Source organism: Tribolium madens, unplaced genomic scaffold, assembly GCF_015345945.1.
Source record: "Tribolium madens isolate multiple individuals breed KSU strain unplaced genomic scaffold, Tmad_KSU_1.1 Scaffold_97;HRSCAF=244;Tcas5.2_LG3a, whole genome shotgun sequence".
NCBI lineage: Eukaryota > Metazoa > Arthropoda > Insecta > Coleoptera > Tenebrionidae > Tribolium > Tribolium madens.
In genome coordinates this window covers 93,806-108,681 of record NW_025401069.1, presented here as the reverse complement: position 1 = coordinate 108,681, position 14,876 = coordinate 93,806, and the positions used below count along the sequence as shown (strand labels likewise).

At 33.5% G+C, this 14,876-nt stretch overlaps 1 protein-coding gene across 1 annotated transcript in view; it reads right to left on the bottom strand.

Moving 5' to 3' along the window:
• The window catches only part of LOC123014366 (heparan sulfate 2-O-sulfotransferase pipe), a 64,877-nt gene that overhangs the window by 5,318 nt on the left and 44,683 nt on the right, over positions 1-14,876 (bottom strand). The window contains exons 4-5 of the mRNA XM_044413435.1: positions 431-708; positions 220-376 (exon numbers count right to left, since the gene is read on the bottom strand). Coding sequence (XP_044269370.1) covers positions 220-376; positions 431-708 — 435 coding nt within the window. The remainder of the gene's footprint in view (positions 1-219; positions 377-430; positions 709-14,876) is intronic.

Sequence of the window (14,876 nt, the reverse complement as noted above, 5' to 3'; positions counted from 1 at the left end):
TCATAAAAGGTTCAATCCAGTCGTTGAAATATCAATTACATTGTTTCTAACCTCAAAATATTACAATACCTAGGTTATGATTCTGTACACATTGTTTTATTAAATAATAAAGTTGCTGTAAGCTCATCCGTCTTATTGTTAACACTTCACAACTTACGACAGTTTGTGTTTTTGGATCGTGTTATGTACATACATACTTTTAACTAGCGTATCTATTACCTTTTTTAGCCATTTAGGATCTGGAAGAGGAATGTCAGGAAAAGCAATTTTTCTTTCGACATAGTACCATGGAGCTCTGACATAATAGTACCAAGAAATCACACGTTCCACTGGATCGCGTACAAGATTTATATAAATTGGTTCAGGAAATCCAAACCTGAAAAACACAATACACATTTAATTTAATAATTTTTTTATTGGTATTTATTACCTTGATATATTAGTAAAGCAAACATGCTTGATATAAACTCCTGGAGGTTCATAACTAGATACCAAAGATGACAGCACTGCTTGATCTTCAGGGGAGAGCCTAATTGTTTCCACCCTTTGAACCCTATCTTGATGAAATCCAAAATTATTTCTTATGCTTAATCTTCTTATTAATTCCATTAATGTTTGCGAACCAACTTTTGGAACTCTATTAAAGAAAACAATGTTCTGTTGTGCTTTCAGTGTGTTATTGACTTGATTTGGTTGCCATCTGATGACCTGCAAATTTGTTGATTATTCGATGTCAATAATATAATAGAAATATTTTAATCATTAATTTTCGACAAACTTTTGCCACTTTAAACGTAAATTTTGGAAAAACGCAATAGCTCCTAAACATTTTGACAGTTTTTAAAACACTATCCAACGGTGTGAATAAAAATCAAATTTTCTAATATAGTGTATTCAATTTTTTTACGTACTATTGTATGGTATTTTATTCACAATCACTAATGTAATATGGCGATTACTAACCTTTTAAAGGTTGGGAAACACATCATTAATTCCCATGAACAGTAGTATCATTTTATCTCTTATGCAGGTTTGCCAACGTTAAAATTACAAAAATAAAGAAATTTTTTTCTTTCAAATTGGTAAGTTACGCATAATATTTCACTAAATTAGTATTCAATTGCTTCTGTAGCAGGTTTTCTTACTTCTGGTGGAGTAGGTACACTGCTCCATTTCAACAATTTTAATATCATATTCCATATTATTTCAATATTTTCTTTGACATTTTTAAAATGTCAAAAATTATTCAAATTTGTGACTAAAAAATGATGTGAATGTGAATAAATAGCATACAAAACTCGGTGGTAATAGCATTACCTCTTGTGCTGGCGCCTAAATACCTAAATGTGCACTCGGGGTGATGCCATATTTACCAACTCGTTTGTAATGTACTGTAATGTAACACAATAGGAGAAAATCAGCCACCAATAGATGCACTAAACCATTAATGTTTTCCCCATTTGAATAGTTTACAGTTGATGTGCCAGATGTCTCATTTACTAATTTTGCCGCGTAGCTTAGACGACGGCACGCCGACGTTTTGGCGGGATTTTGACGGAATTTTGTGACAACTTCAAAGTTTTATTTAATCTGTCACCTAACGTTTTTTAAAAGTATTTTTTTATTTAAAATAACAATACCAAAAGTTAAAATCTCCATTTTAGAAAGTAATGCATCGAAATAGACGCTCCCACATAGTTTTTGCAATGAGGTTGTACGTAGCAAAAACGCTTACAAGTACTCATATTTACATTGACTTGTCAAATTGACAAAAATGGAAAACTGATATTGTCAAAATATGTTTTCCCCATTTGGATAGTTTCTAGCCTGCCACCAGAGGTCAGCTACTTTGCTGAATGTCTCTTATTGTATGTATATTCGTTCCGAGGGTCTGGATGCAAAAACCGATTTTGGAAATGGAATATACAGGGACATTCTTTTTATTAGTATACATAACCCTATTTAAAAAAAAAACCGGGTCAATTTCATAGGGTAGGCGACCAACATTTCAAGCTTTTAGAGGGTACTAGATATTAAAATATTGAAAACGAAGATTTTGTGTCAAGTTTGTCAAGTGTCAGATTTGAAATTTAAAGCGCAGCTTTAAAAAGCTAATGACATTTGTGTGCTCTGTACACCAAAGTGGAGCGGGAGATATGGCCGCATCACATGGCCCCCCACAATCACCACACTTGGCACCTAACAAATTTTTTTTTTACAATTTGCCCAGTCGTTTACAAAATGACTAGGCGTTTTATAAATCGACTGAATTTGTAATTAGCCTACGACATACATATAACAGACACAAATAGGCATTTTTACTTGTATTAAGTGCCTGACTATGTTTATACGTGGCGTGTCAGAACTCGCTCCCCTCGCAAGTAAGATAAGATACTATGAACATGGAAAAAATGTTTAAAAAATTCCATCTGTCAAATAAATTTGACATTTATTTTTTGACATTTGACATTTTTTATGTCTATTATGACACTGATGATCTTGTATATATTTTTTTATAATTACTTACTAAAGGTACAAAAATTTTATCAATAAAAGTCACAAATAAGATTAAACAGAGTTACAGTTTAGAATACAGATTCCTTGTTTCTGTTTCTAATAGCCTATAGCAAAAAAAACTTGGAAAATTAGTTTTCAAACAGAAATAAATAGAGTTAAATTGCAAAATTTAAACTCTCATAACGAAATTTTTTTAGAGAGAAATTTTTTTTCCATGTTCCTGGTACCTTACCGTACATAGCATTTTTCTTTGGGGCGCGAGTTCTGGCGCACTTTTTATGTGCATATCATGTAAAACGTGACTCCCTCAACTTTTAGAATCGCAATATCTCAAGAATGGTGATTCTTAGAAAAAAAGTATAAGGACCATTTTTGTAAATACTTTTAAAATCTATAATTTTTGTCTGGGCTACTTTTTTGATAAAACTTACCGTTTTCGAAAAAAAATCTAAAAAACTTTTGACCTTTGACCCCGAATAACTTTTTAAGCACACATGGGATCAATGGGGACTTTTAACATTTTATTCCTAATGGTGTACCCAAGGTCTTCACCAAAATTTAGCTCTGTCGGAATTTTCGTTATTTGAAATGTTTATGTTGACCGGATTATTACCTCAAGAAGACTTTATTCTACCAATGACGTCAGCATCTAGGTCAAGTACACTCGAAAATGGAATGTATGTGCGAAGGTCGTCGCAAAGCTAGTGGCCGCACAGGATTACATTTTTCAACCCGGAGGTAAAATAGGGATAAATTTGCAAACAACTGACAATTGACACTAGAAAAAAATAGAGAGTTCAAAAATAATCGCAAACGAAAAATTTCTGCTACCGAGAGAAATACAGGGTGCGCCAGAACTCGCGCCCCAGAGAAAATTTTCAAGTAAGGTAAGATACCAGGAACATGAAAAAAATGTTTAAAAAATTCTATCTGTCAAAAAATTTTGACATATATTTTTTGACATTTGACATTTTTTTATATCTATTTAAGGTTACTGATGATCTTGTATATATTTTTTTACAATTATTTAGTAAAGGAACAAAAATTTTGCCAATAAAAGCCACAAATAACATTGAACAGAGTTACAATTTAGGATACAGCTTCCTTGTTTCCTCTTTTAATAGCCTATAGCAAAAAAACTTGAAAAATTATTTTTGCAACAGAAATAAATAGAGTCAAAGTGCAAACTTTAAACCCTCATAACTTCGAAATTTTTATAGATAAAATTTTTTTAATATTTTTTCCATGTTCCTGGTATCTTACCTTATATGGCATTTTTCTCTGGGGCGCGAGTTCTGGCGCACCCTGTATATGTAAGAAATATACGGCATTTGTAGCGCAGAGTCAGAACCAGTACTAATTCCGAGTAATGCTATTTGGACTTTGCAACGCCTTGGGGACATTTCAGGTGGATGGACAAGTTATTCGCAGACAAAAAATAAAAGAAAATCCTGATATACTTAGAGATGACATCATTATATTTTTAAATACGATTGAGGGACAGATAGAAACGTTACAGAAGATCCTTCAACGAATTAAAGCGGGATTAACTCTACAACCAGATAAATGTGTATACAGGCTGTCCCAACGGTCCGAAAAAGCTCTATAACTTGTTTATTTTAAGAGATACTGACTTTTTCTTTTTTTTTAGATTATAGCTGCGTTTTTTATGCACATTTTAAAAATATTGCGGTTTATATACAGGTGTCCCAATATTACTAAAGTTATGGTTTTTTAAATAGAATCTACTCAGTTTGATTTTATTTTTGGATTCTACGCTAAATTACAAATAACTTTTATAGAGGTTGTTTTCATTTATCTGTTATCAATTTTGATTTGTGGCGCTTTTTTACCAGAATTTTTTAAATGCAGGGGTCTCTCTAAAAATTCTTACCTGTTCAATACTTGCACACAAGTTAAAGTACGTAACGCCGTTTGATTCCTGAAGGTTTGCCGCATCTTTTAAGTGTTTACTCAACAACCTGCTCAGTGGCATGTGCCTACTGCGATTTTTTAAACATGACAAATTAAAAATGTCAAAAACTTATTTTTTTCAAATGGCACCCTCTATTTATTATTGTACCAATTAAAAGGTCTTTTGACAAGCTTTCCATCAATATAAGGTTTGTTTAGTCTAGTGTAAAATTCTAAGTTGCTATCCTAAATTAACTAAATTTCGATAAACTTTTCTGTTTTGGACAATAAAAATCGAGTGGGCTTCTGTCATTGCTACAATCTGTCAATTTCATTGTGAAGATTATAAGTCCCAAAATGAATTTTACTCGTCAAGAACTCATTAACATGGTATACAGTCTTGGTGAAGCGGATCGTAATATTTTATTGGCTCAAAGAGTCTACAAATAAAAATACCCAAATGCAAGACTGCCGCAAAGTGCTGCATTTAAAAAATTGTATAAAAATGTTATATAAACTGAGACCAACAACTACGGAGGGAGGATATGAAACAAAGAATACGCGATACATTCCATTTAATACATGCAGATATGCTAAGTCGTGTTAGACTATCTTTTAGACGAAGACTGCATACTTGTATTGAAGAAAATGGTAATATTTTTGAGCATCTTTCTACTAAATTGTGTTAATACTGCTTTGCGATATGTTAGATTTTGCCTCATTTTCTCTGTAACTCAATTGTGCACAACATTGTACATTTTCTTGCAGCAAAGAATTTCCAATTCCATACTTTTGGTAATTTTCTGTGCAAATTTTTTTGTGCATAAGGCCCACTCGATTTTTATTGTTCGAAACAGAAAAGTTTATCGAAATTTAGTTAATTTAAGATAGCAACTTAGAATTTTACACTAGACTAAACAAACCTTATATCGATGGAAAGCTTGTCAAAAGATCTTTCGATTGGTACAATAATAAATAGTAGGTGCCATTTGAAAAAAATGAGTTTTTGACATTTTTAATTTGTCATGTTTAAAAAATCGCAGTAGGCACATGCCACTGAGTAGGTTGTTGAGTAAACACTTAAAAGATGCGGCAAACGTTTAGGAATCAAACGGCGTTACTTACTTTAACTTGTGTGCAAACATTTAGAAGTTACGAATTTTTAGACAGACCCCTGCATTTAAAAATTCTGGTAAAAAAGCGATACAAATCAAAATTAATAACAGATAAATGAAAACAACCTCTATAAAAGTTATTTGTAATTTAGCGTAGAATCCAAAAATAAAATCAAACTAAGGAGATTCCATTTAAAAAAATATATCTTTAGTGTTTTTTTAATATTGGGACAGCCTGTATATAAACCGCAATATTTTTAAAATGTGCATCAAAAACGCAGCTATAATCTAAAAAAAAGAAAAAGTCAATATCTCTTAAAATAAACAAGTTATAGAGCTTTTTCGGACCGTTGGGACAGCCTGTATGTCGTAGTCATTGGGCGTAATGCGTCATTCCGCGGAAAGCCTAGTCATTGGCCGTACTGCCGGCAGACGCTGTAATCAAATGAATATTCCTTTGTTTGACTGAAATTTTACGTCATTTCAGGGATTGCCTACTTAATTCTCGTCAAACAAAGTAACCGGTTAAAACATTATATGTTACAGCGTTTGACGAAGTGTATTTAGTCATTTGCTGAAAGCTTGAAATTTTATTGTGTAATAATTCGGGCCGTAACATTTAGTAATTGTTGGACTTTTCTTATTGAAAATGGATAATCATAAAAGTTTGTTTTATGACAAATTAAATGAATATTATTTGAAAAACAAAGATGCCAAAAAACCGTGGAATTATGAAGTAATGACTTCTAACCTCAAAATACACCTTTATTTCAATTGTTCACATTTTAGGCTGCAAAAGATATTTCTAAAGAATATATTTTTATTTTTGTTTAATTTACCTGAAGGCAAAAAATACATTTTTAASTGTTGTTTAGGTCGTCATGTACTTACCGTTTTTTGTATGATTTTATAATATTATATGTTTACATTATTCCAAATAAACGAAACAAATATTTTGCTACAATAAAAATATTTTAGTTGTTTTTTCTTTTCTTTTCTTCTACCAAAAATTTACATTCCTACAGAAAGTATCAAACATTTCAAGACTTTTCAGCAAATGACTAAATACACTTTCATCAAACGCTGTAACATGTAGTGGTTTAACCGGTTACTTTGTTTGACGAGAATTAAGTAGGCAATCCCTGAAATGACGTAAAATTTCAGTCAAACAAAGGAATATTCATTTGATTACAGAGTCTGCCGGCAGTACGGCTAAAGACTAGGCTTTCCGCGGAATGACGCATTACGCCCAATGCCTACGACATACAGGGTGCGCCAGAACTCGCGCCCCAGAGAAAAATGTCATATAAGGTAAGATACCAGGAACATGGAAAAAATGTTAAAAAAATGTTATCTATAAAAAATTCGAAGTTATGAGGGTTTAAAGTTTGCACTTTGACTCTATTTATTTCTGTTGGAAAAATAATTTTCCAAGTTTTTTTTGCTATAGGCTATTAAAAGAGGAAATAAGGAAGCTGTCTCCTAAATTGTAACTCTGTTCAATGTTATTTGTGGCTTTTATTGGAATTTTTTTTTGTCCCTTTACTAAATAATTGTAAAAAAACATGTACAAAATCATCAGTATCATTAAATAGAAATAAAAAATGTAAAATGTCAAAAAATAAATGTCAAAATTTTTTGACAGATAGAATTTTTTAAACAATTTTTGTATGTTCCTGGTATCTTACTTTACTTGAAAATTTTCTCTGGGGCGCGAGTTCTGGAGCATCCTATATACATGAAGTAAGAGGTAAACCTAAGATTTAAAGTAGGGGTAGAGGAAATTAAAGTAGACGAAAAAAATAGAGGGAATTGTAAAGTCAAAAGTTTTCTTGGGGTGTGTAACTAACTTCATAAAATTTAATTTACTAGTGATTACTCAGCCCTTGCATCAAGCAACAATTAAAGAGAGGAGGTGGAAGTGGGGGTACAAAGAGGAGCTGACGTTCAAGACGTTTAAAGAAAAAATGATAACTACCCCAGTATTCCAGAAGTTTAATCCACGATTAAGGATGGTATATTATACAGGTAAATATACAGGTAAAACGAGTCTTATAAAAAATTAGCAATTCTCGCTTTAAATTTTCATTGCTTGGTTAAAGACTAATTTCTAACATAATTTTAGTTTTGAAAAATCAAGTACTTATGCCTTAAAAATTTTCAAAAAGGCTATTTTTCTTAGAGTACAGCGCCTTTTGTGTGGCAAATACGACAAAAAGTTATTAAGAAAAGTTTAGAAACAACATCTAAACTGTATACCAAATTTCAAAATCACCGGCCAACTATGATTTTTACTTCTTTTTTGTTTATTAATTCACAAATCAAAGAATTTTATTTTTAACAGTTCTTTTATTACTTTTGCGAATAATTAGATTAGTTTCGGCAACTAATTAAAAAAAGAAAAATAACAATAAACTTTATAGTTTTGTTTGTTTGATTTTTATAGTTCTAGGAAGGTTAAGACGTATATGTGTGAATCATGATTGGATCAGTTTTCAGTTTACCAGTGACTCCTCAATGTAACCTTCTGCTACCGTTGCAGATTTCCAACGCCCATGTTGTTTTAGTTGTAGTGTGTTACCGCCACTAGCCGCTAAAATAGTGGCAGTTCTATGCTATGACCAGTGAAAGGGCAGTAGGTCGTCGTTTAACTGCTCTGCAGCTTCCCGCATTTCAGGCAGTGTATAATTAATTTCTAACATATTATCCATATTCAAAAAAAAAAACTCAAACACGACAATTACAAACGTGTGAAAATAAGTTTTATTTGTGGAACTGTCAATCTGCATCAGACTACTTGATTTTTTGTTTTATTAGTGGAAAGGTGAATTTGCATTCCTGTGCTACTTGATTTTTACAAGAAAAAAATTATTTTTTATCTTTTGCCTTAAATTTGACTAGTAGTGGAAAAAATAGTATATACACCACGGTGGCGAAGACATTTATAGGCCTCGAACCTTATTCCGCACGGGGCGAAGCCCCTCGCGTAATAATCTTGGTGCTCGGTCAATAATAATAGTCTTCGCCACCTTGGGTTATAATGTACTATTATCTTATTACGGCTAAACAAACAACTGAAAAAAATTGTTAACTACATTATTAAATTCTACATAAAAAAGTGCCTGCATAATGTCTTTATTTCAAATCTGTGTCGAAGATATGATTTTTTTTAGATTTCGCAAAAATGTCAATTTTTGTTTGTAAGTCGAAAACAAAAGACGATAGCGGGATACGGTTTTAACCAATATTATTTTCTCAAAAAATGAGCCCCAGAATGTATCACTCGTTTTTGGCTAAACCTCTTAGTTTCGGAGATTCCCTATTCGGACATCCAAAATGCAGCATCCTGTACACAGTCTAAAAATAACACTCGTGGGAATTTCTCGTCGCGTCGGGAACCTTAAGCTTTTATCAGTAATAAAATAAGTAGTTCAGGAAGTGATGACTGGATTGTCGATTCCGGGTCATTTGATCACATGTGTATGAAGAAAGAGTGGTTGAAAAGTTCTGTAATGCTTTCTCAGCCAGAATTAATCACAGTGGGAAATGGTGAGAAAGTTGGAGCACTCGGGAAAGGTAACATAGGCATTGAGACTTTCGTTAAGAAAGTGGCTTCCAGGAATTTTGAAAGACGTTTTATTCACACCGGAGATGAAACATAACGTTTTCCGTGAAAGTCACAGCCAAAAGGGGTTTGGAGTTTGTCATTAAAAATGTAGGACAAAATTTTAAATTTTCAAACAATGGTAAAATTGTTGCGATCGGAGTGAAAAAAGGAAATCTGTAGAAAATGAAGCTTCGCGTACTGACTGAAGCCTGAAAAATCGTGTTTTGTCTGAATAAAGTGGAGTCTTTACAAGTTTGGCATGAAAGACTTGCACATCAGAACAAACGTCATGTGCAAGATTGTTTAAGCAGGGCTAATATTCGACTTGAATCAACGGATAATGCAGGGATGTGTTTATGGTAAACATCATCGTCAAAGTTTTCATTCGCGTAGTGATCGTGCGCGTAAACTTATTCATTCAGACGGTTGGGGGCCGTTGCCGGAAGAATCGTTGGGCAAAAATCGGTATTACGTGTTTTTCAAGGATGACTTCAGCAGTTATCGTGTTCTATATTTTATGAAGTAGAAAAGTGAAGTCAAGGATAAATTTGAATTTTCCTGTAATGAAGTAAAACAAGATTTGGGAAGCACATTCAAGAATTGAAATGTGATGGCGGAAAAGAATATGATAATCATGATATGCGATCAATGTATGGGAAAATGGGAATAACATTGACCATTACAGTACCCTATTCGCCAGAACAAAATGGAACAACAGAACGTGAAAATAGAATTGGTGTAGAAGCAGCACGTTCAATGCTTCACGGAAAACCCCCTTATTCCAAAATTTTTGTGGACAGAAGCCGTGAATACAGCCGTTCATATCGTGAATCGTTCGGGTAAAACAAAAATTGAAGAGAGAACGCCGGAAAAACTTTGGCTTTTCAAAAGGACGACTCCTAAATATTTAAAATATTTTTGAAATATTCGGAAGTGAATGCTATGTATGTAGATGACAGACTCATATGTGCTACAACGACCTTGGAGGCTAATAAACTCCTCGAATTGCTCGATAAAGAATTTAAAAATATTACAACCGTTCCAGTTTCCATATTTTTAGAAATGGGATTACGTTTGCTTGAAGATGGCTCGATTTTCATTAATCAAGGTAGTTATACGCGAAACGTGTTACAACGTTCGAAATGTTGGACTCTAAACCAGTGTCAACCCCAAACGAAAGTATTCGCACAACTCGGATAATTCAATAGAAAATGTGCCATATCGAGAAGCTGTCGGAAACTTGATGTATTTGCAAGTTATTTCGCGACCTGACATCGCGTTCGCGGTAAACAAAGCTGCAAGAGCCTTGGAAAAGCCGACTAATGGGGACTGGAAATTGGTGAAACGAGATTTAAATGGTACTAAAGACTTTGGTTTATATTATCGCAAATTTAATGACCATGTTTTCTGACGCAGATTTTGCTCTGGTGAAAATCAACAACAGGGATTGTGTGCAAATTCGGTAGTGCTACTGTTTCGTGGCAAAGTAAATAACAGCAGTGCATCGCACAATTAACAACTGAAGCTGAATACGTCAGCATTGCTGCAGCTGCTAACGAATATGTGTGGGTATCGCGATTACTAAAAGACATTCATGCCAGTGTCGGTAAAAATACGTTGTTTGTTGATAATCAAAGTGCCATAAAACTTGTGAAAAATTCAGAATTTCATCAACGTTCAAAGCATATTGATGTACGGTATCATTTCGTGCGTGATCTTTACAAGAAGGGCGTAATTAAGCTGGAGTTTATCCCAAGTGAAAAAAGTGTCTTTGCGATCAAGATTTTTGGATTTGCGAGCTATATTGGGACTGATCAATAACAATGAATTTGTTAATTGAGTATTTTATTAGTTACAGGGTGTTCAAAAAATCGCGCACTTCCTTGAAAGAGAGTAATTGGGTAATCCCCAGAGTACTGAAAAAATGTTTAAAAAATTCTATCTGTCAAAAAGTTTTGACAATTATTTTTTGACATTTGACATTTTTTATGTCTATTTAATGATATTGATGATTTTGTATGTTTTTTTTATAATTATTTAGTAAAGGTACAAAAATTTTGACAATAAAAGCCACAAATGACACTAAACAGAATTACAATTTAGGATACAGCTTCTTTGTTTCCGCTTCTAATAGCCTGTAGCAAAAAAACTTGGAAAATTATTTTTCCAACAGAAATAAATAGAGTCATAGTGCAAAATTTAAATTCTCACAACTTCGGAATTTTTAGAGATAGATTTTTTTAACATTTTTCTTGTTGTCTAGGGCACCGCCCGATGACACAGTGTCACGGAAGTGAGCGATTTTTTGAACACCCTGTATTGTAGTTATGACTAAATGTGAGGATTTTAAAATTGTTTAAAATTAAGAGTGTCTATAAAATAATATAAAAAAACAAGTCGTTGTCATGGTCGCTGCATAGGAATCAGGATAATCATGAAATTTGTAAATGTCTGACGATTTGATGACTGATATTTTCATCTTTAAAATCGAAAGGTTTACATATAAGGCAAAATCGAAATCGCTGTTATTAACGCGCGCGCTGCTGCGCAGCTTGCGCGGTTAAACGAACGGCTCATTAAACGGCCACTTTATCCGCTTGTATAATAAATAACTATTAAGTGTTTCGTTTTTTGGCGATTTTGTCGAACATTCTTACATATGATATCTTAAAATGCCTAACTTTAAAATTTGACGTGGTATGGAATTTTCTTTAACATTTTTGAGTTTACCACATAGAATTGAACAAAAAATAACTGTTTTCTTCTCAGTCACAAAATGCTTGTTGGCTAGTGTTATTAGATTAGTTTCGGCAACTAATTAAGAAAAAAAAAATAACAATAAACTTTATAGTTTTCTTTGTTTAATTGTTATAGTCCTAGAAAAGTTAAGACGTATATGTGTGAATCATGATTGGATCAGTTTTTAGTTTTTAAGATTAATCTGTTTGAATAATTTGTAGAACATAGTTGTACGCTGCTGTAAATAAAGCTTTTTACTAACTAAATTCCACAACTTCATTCAAAACCTCAACAATTACAAAAAAAAAAATATATTTAGATTATTACTAAAAAAATTTTTTGACGTTTCTGTTGATAAAAAGCAATTATCTCAAAAAAAAATTAAAAATAGTTGGCCGATAATTTTTAAATTCAATATAAAGGACTATATGTTGATTCTAAACAACTTTTATCCACAATCACTCTATTAAAAATCTTTATTCCACACTTTAGATGCGTATAAAGTACCACTTTATCCACTAGTGGAATAAAGTAACTTTATTCCACTGTTAGTAACCAGCGCACCGCGTAACAGCTTACTACGTTTAACCGAAAGCACATTTGGCGTTATTGCAGTCGTGTGTTAGTCGCGTTTTATCCACCTGAGAAAATTAACCGAAATTAGCGTGAATAAAACGCTACTTAACACACTCTTACAATAAATAACTAATAATAATTTTTGTTGTATTGCCACATAAAAGGCACTTTCCCAGAAAAATAGTTTTTTTTTTCCAAGGCATATTGATTTTTCAAAACTAAGATTAGCTTTAACCAACCAAATCAGTGAAACCCCAAATCAGTGAAAATTCACCTATCCGGAGACATAGTACTGAACAAGAAAAATGTGAGAACTAAAAGACTAGAGAATCTGGTGGTCATACCAAACGAAATTTGAGACAATAATCGCAGCGACCTACTTAGCGGGCATTTGGGTGTGGCTAAGAACTTGAACAAGATACGAGAGAGAGTTTATTGGACGAATCTAACGAAGAAAGTGGTAAAATTTCAGAAAGGTTTCCCAGATTGTCAATAAAAAAAAAAAGAAGAAAACTTTAAGAAACCCGATCGGCTGCCTGTTATCCATACCAGTAGTGCAAATATGGTGCAGGATGTCAGTAGATCTCATGGATTCATTTCCGAGATTGAAACAGGGAAACACAATGGTAATCGTGTGTACGGAATCGGTGCGTCGTTATGCAGGATGTTCGCGGATTGCGAGCAAATATTTTAACCATTAATAGAACTCGTCAAGAAAAACAATTTTTCTATTTCCAACTTTTGCTAAAAACGTGTCATTTCTGAGTTAAAATTAAAAATAAGTTGAGGCTGAAAACTTGTCTCCGCCTATGTCATAATACGATATACACTCATTCATAAGAAAAAAAAAACTGTGAAACAGCGTAAGACAAAAAAATGTTTGCTACGTTAAGATAGATCAGTGTCAATGTTAGTGGCTCAATACTTGCTATTATAAAAAATTGCTCTAAATGTGGTCCTTGGTGGGCAATGCACATTTCTTGTACTTTTGGGCCTAGAGAAGCTATAGTTCGCACACACAGCCCTTCGAAGGTGTTAATTTGAGCTGCGGATACTAATTCTCTAATTGTTTCATGTATTCCCCCCCCCAAAAAAAAAACGTATTTAAATCTATGACCATTAGCGGCCATTGGCGACTAATCCATCCATAGGGAAAATGATTGTTCAATCCATTGGTGACGACTTTGGCATAATCTGGTGGAGCTCCATCAATCGCATGTTCCTCCGTGTCGCCAAGGGCACGTCTTCCACCAGATCAGCCAAAACATTTTTAAAAAAATCCAATTTAACAACACCAGTTAAACGTTGAGGTAAAATGTGGGGTCCAATTAGATGATTTCAATGATCGCTGCCCAAACATTTAGTGAAAATCGGTCTTGGAAGTGATGCCCGTACACTAGTCAATTCGGCGTTTGAATAGTTGGCCATAATAACTTGATTTACAATTTGATTTGAAACCGATGTGCACAATTCGCCCGAAAGCGCATTAACGACTGACTGAATTGACACGTGTAACCCTGATAATTGTTTGTGCACAAAGTTATCGCTTTTTAGTCCATAAAAAAAGTTTCGCAAATTTCATTTTTGAAAACGTAATTACGCTCTTTGGGACATTCCGAGTTTTGTAAGCGATAGAGAAACTGTTTTTCGAAGCCTAATAGTGACAAAAATAATAGATTTGATGGAGACAGCGGAAAATCTGTTTTCAATGGCATATCACCCTCAAACAAAAGACCTTAAGAAATATAATCAAATGCTGACAGAAATGCTGGCAGTTTTTAGGGGGACAGATCAAAGGAATTGGTAAGTCAAGCCAACGACTATAATACAAGTGTCCAAGCAAGAACAACAGCATACCCACCATACCTTGTGGTCTGTGGCCTCTGTGAGTGGCTGCCTACACTGCCCAAACACGCCAATCTAATGAAAACTCAACTGGGAAATGAAAACATCATCGGACTTTGCGAAAAACTTTTAACAATGTAGTATCAAGCGACAAAAATATAAGAAAAAGGCAGGAGTACGATAAAAAACGTTTCGATGCGATGCATCAGGATGTTGAGTTTATGATTAAGGTAAGGTGAAGCTCTTCGTTCTTGTAAGAAAACAAAGAAAAAGTTCAAAACTATGTGTAGGTGGTCCAGTCCTGAAACCGTCATAAGGAGGGTAGAGAACTCCAAACAGGACAAAAAAGAATTATTACAAGTAAGAAGTATAACGATCTTTAGCAAAGAAAACATTTATTTATAGTGGCGGAAAATGACACACAAGGCTATTCTAGAATAGTATATTAAAGTTACAAGGTATCTATCTATTCAAGCACAAATTTGAAATTCCGAAATGAGCCGCGTAGCGGCGAGTTGAGGAACAAATGAGTGCTTGAAGAACCTTCTGCAACAAGTGCTTTA